Source organism: Electrophorus electricus, chromosome 16 (assembly GCF_013358815.1).
Source record: "Electrophorus electricus isolate fEleEle1 chromosome 16, fEleEle1.pri, whole genome shotgun sequence".
Lineage (NCBI taxonomy): Eukaryota > Metazoa > Chordata > Actinopteri > Gymnotiformes > Gymnotidae > Electrophorus > Electrophorus electricus.
This window is the reverse complement of record NC_049550.1, coordinates 5,943,047-5,951,375: the sequence shown is the minus strand read 5'-3', so window position 1 is coordinate 5,951,375 and position 8,329 is coordinate 5,943,047. Positions and strand designations below refer to the sequence as shown.

The following is an 8,329-nucleotide window of genomic DNA, read 5'->3' as shown; positions in this document are numbered from 1 at the left end:
GCTTGCTGACTTTGCCCTCAGAGGAAGTTTTGGCATGATACCACCAATGGACAGTCTAGCTGCAAGAGCGTTCTTGAGGTTGAAAGGAGTGAGGCACTCATTATGAGAAGAGTTGACTTTATTTTTTACATTAGGTGTTTCCTTTGGAGGCTCTGTGCAACTGTCTCTCTCAGAATGTCCATCAGCTATACACCTCTCAGAACCAATGAAGGTGGCTATAGGAGCTGTAGCACTTCCTTTCACCAATCCATTTGGCTCATTTACACATTGTGCAATCTTCTTAAGTTCCACTTGTAGGTCGGCTAGGCTCCTGCGTCTTAACTGGACAGAACCATCACACTCTTTTTTGACAGCATCCACTTCAGACTCAACTTCAAAATTAGTTTTGATAGCTGTCACAGTTCTTGTGTCTTTAAATGCACAGTCCCAGTCTTTAAATGCCTTGTGGTCAGTGACACCAGACAAATTCCCTGCACTTTCTTTTGTAATTTCTCGCTGATTAAAGGCAACACTGCACTGATCTTCAAAGGGCATTGTAAAGGCCTTGGTAAGCTCCATATCACAGTGTTCCTCAGAGTTCTCTAAATTTTTTGCTGTCAAATTAAGTGACTGGCTTCCCAATACATTGCTAAGATGTGAGGCATCACAGTTTTTGTAGTCCGTGTCAACTAAACAAGACATCTCCTCTTTCCGATTGCCTACAGGATTTCCAGCATCCACAACCACTGCTGCAACTGGAGACCTGCAATCTATGCTTGGCGTGGGAAGTACTTTTCCTGGCTCGTCACTAACTACTTTAGACTTTTCCATTTGGCATGTGTTCAACACAGTAGACCTGGAAGTTAACAAATAGGGTGGATTTTGTGCTGCGTTTGAGGCACTTGATTGCCATGCACTTTTTGTGTCAATTGGAACAGACTGGCATCCTGTCAGTTCCATGTCTGTAATAAGCATAAAAGAAGCCCTTCCCTGATGCATTTCTATGCAATCAGGCAGGTCCTGGTCAAGACTTTTCTGTGCTGTAGGTTCCACAGAGCTTTCAGACTTTCTTCTCTCAGATGATGAAAATCTATTCAGTGACTTATTCCCACCGAGTTCATGGGTGATGTCCATAGTTTTATTGTCAATTGCATCAGTTTTGTAAGACATTGATGCAAGTGATACACTTTTCCTTGTTTTGCTGAAAGGCTGGTACTCCGCACAGCATTTGGTCTCTAAAACAGCAGTCTGACATTGTGTCATTTCCATATCATCAAGCATGTGAGCAACTGAAAGATCACTCTGAAAATGACCAACCTGTCTGACTTCCGAAGAGACTGAAGGTGGTAGCATGAAGGATGCACGTTTTCTTGACTTTTTTTCACTTGTTGCCAAAATACTTTGTGAGTTTATGGCAATATTATTACATGTGGTCAATTCCATGTCATCAGGACTAGGAGACATAAGCACAGTTGCAGTATTGGCTTGACATGTTAGCTCCATAAAGTCACTCTGATCATTGTGTAATACAGTGTCTATTGCAGCTCTCTTGCTCATCCCAGGTTCAGTGTCTACAAGGCCACCTATTCTGTCACCATCACTACTGGAAAATGTTGGCACAACCGAGGAAACATTCCCTGTCTTGCAAAAAGAATCTTTGCCACATTTGATCTCAAGCACAGCAGTCTGAGGTGGTGTTATTTCTATATCATCAAATGTATTTTTTGGGGCAAATGAAAGGTTACTCTGAAGGCAGTCAACTGTGTTTTGGTCAGACACATGTCCGTTTTTAGACTGATTAATCGAAGAAATTCTATTGACGTGGGGGAAAAGGAACACTACTTTTTCTTTGGTTGCTTGATTCTCATGTTCTTGAACATATTCATCAAAAACCTCAGTCATTACCATTCCACTTGTGTCATCGGAGACAAAACTGGCTTCATTTTGATCCACAGACGTGGATATGTTCAGACTCACATTTTCCATGGGTTTGGTGTTGAGATTAGTAGTTTGAGACTGAGTAAGCTCCATGTTATCTGAATCATTTGAAAACAACTGCGTCACTGATCCCATGCATTTACCATGATTTTCATGTACCAAATATGGAGCATACTGAGCAGTATCTTGCCTGTCAATTACAACAGTGTGACTCCTGGTCATATCCATGTGGTCTTCCTCAAGAAACGTGAAAGTTGAATGTTTAGACTTAAGTCCTTTGGGTTGTGAATTAACTGGACAACATACTTGCTTGTTAAAAACAGATGGTAAGACATTCTCCTTATCCGTTTCTAGTTCACTTGTATCTTTCAATCCAAACAAATCCAGACTTTTTTTCTTAAATGACTCTGTAACACTTTTTTTTGATATACTAGCAAGAAAATCATTGAAATCACAATCTACTGCATCTTTTCTCATAGCAGCAGTTGTCTTAGAAGGTATATCAGTTTGACCCTTAAGGTTGTGATGCTCTGTGTCATTTCTACCAATACTGGAGCAGAACTGTGGGTTAATTTCAACTTCCTTGTTGTTAATTGTAATTGTATGACTATGAGTCATATCCATGCATCCAGTATCATCTCCAAGTAACACAGTTTTGTCCACACAGTCATCTAGCAAAACAGGATCTGGGAAGAAATTTCCCTGTTTGACACAGAGAGAGAGAGAGAGAGAGAGAGAGAGAGAGAGAGAGAGAGAGAGAGAGAGAGAGAGTATCAGATTATTTTACATGCTATACCAAGCTTAGGTGAACAAAAGTGCCATATAATTCTAGAATGTTCAGCATCCAGATACTGAGGCAATGTGTCCAACTTTCAATACCAACAAACTGGCTCATTAGCCATTATATACCCAGTCCTTCAGTTCACATGCAATTTGTTACATTTTAACAGTAACATGCAAATAACATAATGGGGAAGTTTTCACATTTTAAATATGTCTAGGCACCTCAGATAGTTTTATCAATTGCTTGAACAATTAGTTATTATAATAACACCCTCCTGGTTACTGCAGACCCTCAGTGATATTTTTTGTTATTACCTTTATATTTGTATCACTACCATATTCGAGGTGCTGTATCACTTATAGCCATAAATTGCATAAGACTCCGTTTCTTACCAAGTGAGACTAAATCAATCTGATCCAGTGTGTTCTGTTGATGCAATTATTATTTATTTTTAATTAAACAAAAACTGGACCGTTTTTCCCGCTCTCCAGCACCCCAAAACTACAAAATCAAATCAAAAAGTAAAATAACTGAATACACAAAAGGGGAAATGGCTCATATATGTTTTGTCTTTACAAGGGTTCAATGTAAAACATCATCCAATCTTGGATTTAATCCAATTTTTGATAATTATGCCAGATGAAATCCAGTTTAGAATTTAACAATTACTTCTATTTTCAACAATATTAGAAAATTATATAACTTTACTGAGATAACACTTCTCAGAAAAATACAAAATACTTAAAAACAAATTATTTTTATATTAAGATAAGATGACTCTTTCACCCTGAAATGTTTGATAAGGTGAAGACATCCTGATTGGAAATTTTTCATGAGTTACATTTTGTAAAAATAACTATAATAATGCCAAACTTTCTGAAACAACTGAAAAGTCAAGGAGAGCTGAAATCTGAAAACTGTCATGGAAACAAGAGAATATTAATGCAACCAAACTTCAGTCTCTGTAGTAAATCCCTCACCGATTTCCGTTAATTAAGCATAACATTTCAGGGCTTTTATGCTGCATCCCTAAGTAATTTCCTTGGTTAGGAAAAAATCCTCACAGATTTTACTTAATGAAACTTAAAATGTTTAATGCAACTGGGCACTTGCCCTTAATATCTCAGAGCAGGTGAAATTAGGTCAAATAAGTTAAGTAGTTGTTACTTACCTTTTTAATCAGAGACACATGTAATGGTGTGTCTAGGGCAGCATCTAAGCCTGAAATTACAGAGTGGGATTTTAATTCAAACAGGAGCCAAAACACTCCATGAATATGGATGAAACTTCTCTCTCAAATGCTCTCACAAATACAAAACAGTGAATTTACCATACGACCAATCAAATCGTATGCATAAAATAAATCTCATCTTGAAGAAAATCTCTTCTTAAAGCTAGGTTTCGACTGCATCTAACAGCCTTTATGAACTATGTAACTTAAGACAGCTTTACACTGTTCCATTATCATGACAATTATGCTGTTGCAGAAAACAATAATAAATCATCAAATAATTATCTGGTTGTGAATTAAAATCTGTAATCTTTGAACATGTAATGTGTAATGCTCCACAGGAAACAATTTAGTGTCTTTGTGATCAAAGACTATGAATATCGTCTGGTACTCAGAAACTTTGCTTCAAAATCTCAGTGTGCCTACTGCTATGATGCACATCTATAAACAACCAGAAGGGAACAGCCTAAAATTACAAATCAACTACAAATAAAAAGCAGCATGGCAAATTTAGACACACACACCCACACAGTTCCCCTGAAAGGGTTTTATCTTCTATTAAGCAGCATGGCGAATTTAGACACACACACCCACACACAAATCCCTTTCAGGGGTACCATCTTCTATTAACCATTTCAGGGGATCTGTTTCCTAATGACTAATCAATTTAAAGGAATTTTCTTTTATTATTAAAATATAAATGTGCATATGAACTAACCAGCAACAGTTGAGTTGTGGATGGGAGACAATACAGGAGGTTCAGTCTTGGTATCTCTACATTTTAAAGAAGTAAACAGTCACACATTAATATTATGCTTATATCAAAGATTTAGTGAATTGGTATGCAAGTCAACTTACTTTGAGAAAACGTGAACATTATTTGTGGTGGCAAAACTGACTCTTCGTGAGTTCCGCCGTTTTTCAGTTGGTCTACTTTCCTGCTGTGAGGAGAGGGTGAACAGTCAACAAAACAAAATATATACATACATAAACAAAAAGATGATAGGTAAAGCACCATTGCTCTAGCAAAGTCACACTATTCACCTGATTGTCATCCTGATCCACTCCACAAGCTTTCATAGATGTCCGTGGAGCTTTTAGAATCTGCATCAGGCAAAATTAAAATCAGTAATCAGAACATTTTTAAAAAGCATTTTTGGAAGATGAAATAATCTGTACATTCTCTGTTCATGAACAGCTGGGTTTATAGAAGTTTATACAAGTTAGCCAAAGACCTCAGTTTGTGAAATATAGCATCTTTGACAACTCACTCCTGTGGCTTCAAGCCCTGAGCTACCTCTATGTTTTATGTTTGTTGTGGCAAGGGGTGGCAGTAACCCTCCCAATGAGTTTAATGCCACATGCCTGGCTCTATAATCCAGACTACGGAAAGCCATCATTAATCTAAAACATTTAATTCAGTTAATGTCAGAACTAAACTTTGCAGCCTGATAAATTTCCAGAACTGAAACTGTCATTATATTGACTTATGCTAACATGCTTAGCTGTATATGCTTCCTTTCCAATAATACCTAGACAGGCAGAAAACATAATTTAACAATACAAGTCTTAAAAAAGCTCTTTATTCTAAGTTCTAAGTTGTTTTTCAGAAAATGTTCATATCTCTGATGCCGTTTCAGTATCTAAAGTAGCAAGCAACAGAATATTTTAATTAATTGATTTAGTATGAATAAATATGTATTTTACATTTTGCTTAAACAGACTAGTGTAGTTCAAGTTTAGTCTTTATTAAGCTTTCTGAGAAACCTGCAGTAAAAAGATCTGATTGCCATACAGTTTCACTTTTTTATGACTGGCAGAATAAAGCTGTTATACTATATTGCTGTTATACTATATTCCTTTACCTTTTCTTAGAATTATTCTATGAGTAAATGACAAAGCACTTTTGTAAGTCACTCTGGATAAGAGCGTCTGCTAAATGCTGTAAATGTAAATGTAAAAATTATGATAATCTTAAATGACAGAAATAATGCTGATACTGCTGAAATAATGCTGATACTGCTACTAGCAGTCTTTACCTTGAATCAGCAAGCAACACCATTATAGTACTGGTTAAATACATACCGATGAAATTCTCCTTTTAGACAATCCGTCTGGGTCAAGCCTACAGGCAGAAATAAGATCCAAGTGTTTGTTACAAAAAGGAGGCCATTGTGCACAAAATGGCATTTTTTTGACAAATGGCAGCAATTGAATCAGAGTAAGAAATAACACCATGATCCCCAACCTTGAAATTAATATCTTAATATAATGAATGCTGCCTAGCAGCTCATTCAGGCATTTCAGACTTTGACAAGGTTTTTTTGTTTTTGTTTTAATAAAAAAACCAACAAAAACCAACAAAAAAAAAAAACAACAACAAAAAAACCCCACTCCTCACTTAAAATTCACCACTAGAGTAAAACATAGTAGTGCATATTAATTCCTGAACAGTATTGTAAATTTTCTTTTCTTGTCCAAACATTTTCCTGTACTATCTTGGGAAAAATCTCTTTTCATATTTTCAATATATTATTATTATTATATTATTTTTACAATCCTATCCTGTGAATTTTTTTCCCTGCCTTTCCCTTGCTTTGATGTTCATCTGCACCCATTAGGTTCCTTAACTGATACCTTCTGAGGTGGAATGCCCTTCAGGAGATTTGCCAACAGCATAATCTGAATGTTGCAAGTCTAATACTGCTTCCAGGTTTGTATAATAAATTGTTTTTGCCCTTTAGTTGTCTGAACAAAATTTGTGGATTTGAGAACCTATTAAATATTCTGGATATCTTTTAGGACAGTCATGTTTTCTGTTCAGCAATGCGACACATTTGTTAGCTATAAACTTGTAAGACTCAGGTGAGATGTTATTTGTGGCACTTGTATGTTTTTCTGCTATTTAAATAATCACTTCCCTTTTTATTTAAGAATCTTTATTGTCATTATACATGAGAATAACATTTTGTTGACAGCCTTCCCAAAGCAGCAAAATATATAATTTACAAATTTACATAATTTGTATTAGTATTAAAATCTTGTCTTTGTCTAAAAAAATGCTATTCTTGAGAAGTCCCGTAAGATTCTTGTGCAGGTGCCATACTACTGGAATTGTATAACAGTAAAAACTGCTTTTTCAAAGTACATAAAAGAAGCCCCTATGCTCAAAGTAGCTCTATTTTGAAAATATCATCTTTGGAGCATCACTGACTAATTACTTATCCAATAAAAGGTGAGGGATACCTTAAAGTAAATATAAAAGTTAATGTTTTGTTTTTTTTCCCCATCAAGTGTTTACAAATGCACATTAAAAACATCTAGCCAACATATGGCTTTTGCCCAAAACGAAGTCATTCATGACACACAAGGCAGAACACGTCAGATTAACGTAGTAGCTAGCTAGTAAAATGACACAAGAACCAAACTCTAAACAAAAGAATCATTTAACGTTTGTCTCAAAATAAAAATATCGAAATGCTTCTCGGCTGGTACGTAAGTTTAACTGAGTAGCAGACTTTACTTACCCAAGTTTCAGTGTGTCGTTTTGCTCCATCCAAGACTGCAGAATAATGCAAAACAAACAAACAAGAAAACTAAAACACAATCATCTTGCATAAGAAAAACAAACGGAATGATAGTAGCCAGCTAAAGTTATAATATAAGTATTCAGTTATTCTCTACTGCAGCTGGGTTCAGTTATCATGCTTCCATTTAGCTAGCTAACTAAAATAGCTACTTTAACTAAGCTGGCTCTACACTAAATCGATTGGCTATTTACTAGCTACCTAGTACCTTAGCTAACTTAAATTTTATTAACCTAAACCAACTGGCAAAGCTAACGTTAATCTCCCTTCATTAAGTGGACTTGGTATGATACAAAGATTTTAACATTACCTAGACAAACAGAATATTGTCTTAAGAATCACTCGCGAGTCCAAAATAATTCCCTCCCGCCGCCGGTTAATATTTGAACATTTCTTTTTCTTGTTTAAATTGAACCGCCTTCCGCTTACCTTCAGCGCACGCGTAGTAGTAGTTAGGCGCATTTTTTCTCGCCCTCTGTCGTGACAATTTTTGCGTTCGCCAAAAGTTCCACCACGAGTGTGTCTACGTCATCAACAAGGCCACTAAAGCAGATCTAAATTGCACATGTAAACATTTTTGAATTTTTTAGCACAAAATTACAGCTCAATACATTTACAATAGTAATAGTCCTATAGTCGTTCCTTAGACTGTGCTGAAATAAACACAAGTGATTTAATTTTAAAAATAAACATACTAAGTAGGGTATATGAATAATATACTTTTAGCAGTCTACTCAATACAAACAGTAAGCTACATAATGTTGTTTAGAACTATTAATTTATTTGTTTGTTTATTTTCCAAAAAGACTT

The 8,329-nt window shown here is 35.8% G+C and overlaps 1 protein-coding gene across 5 annotated transcripts in view; it reads right to left on the bottom strand.

Annotated features, from left to right (window-relative positions):
- knl1 (kinetochore scaffold 1) overlaps nt 1–8,154 on the bottom strand; it is a 21,673-nt gene extending 13,519 nt beyond the window's left edge. For 2 of the 5 annotated variants that reach the window (XM_027006185.2, XM_027006186.2), the window contains exons 1-8: nt 7,949–8,154; nt 7,460–7,494; nt 6,018–6,057; nt 4,977–5,036; nt 4,791–4,873; nt 4,651–4,706; nt 3,873–3,922; nt 1–2,619 (exon numbers count right to left, since the gene is read on the bottom strand). The exon at nt 1–2,619 is cut by the window's left edge and continues 315 nt beyond it. In XM_027006185.2, the coding sequence (XP_026861986.2) occupies nt 1–2,619; nt 3,873–3,922; nt 4,651–4,706; nt 4,791–4,873; nt 4,977–5,036; nt 6,018–6,057; nt 7,460–7,494; nt 7,949–7,981 (2,976 nt within the window). In that variant the 5' untranslated portion in view covers nt 7,982–8,154. Of the gene's footprint in view, nt 2,620–3,872; nt 3,923–4,650; nt 4,707–4,790; nt 4,874–4,976; nt 5,037–5,111; nt 5,175–6,017; nt 6,058–7,459; nt 7,495–7,829; nt 7,906–7,948 lie in introns of those variants that run through there. The other 3 variants (XM_027006187.2, XM_027006188.2, XM_027006189.2) reach the window with 3 other exon arrangements.
- Between the last annotated feature and the right edge of the window lie 175 nt (nt 8,155–8,329).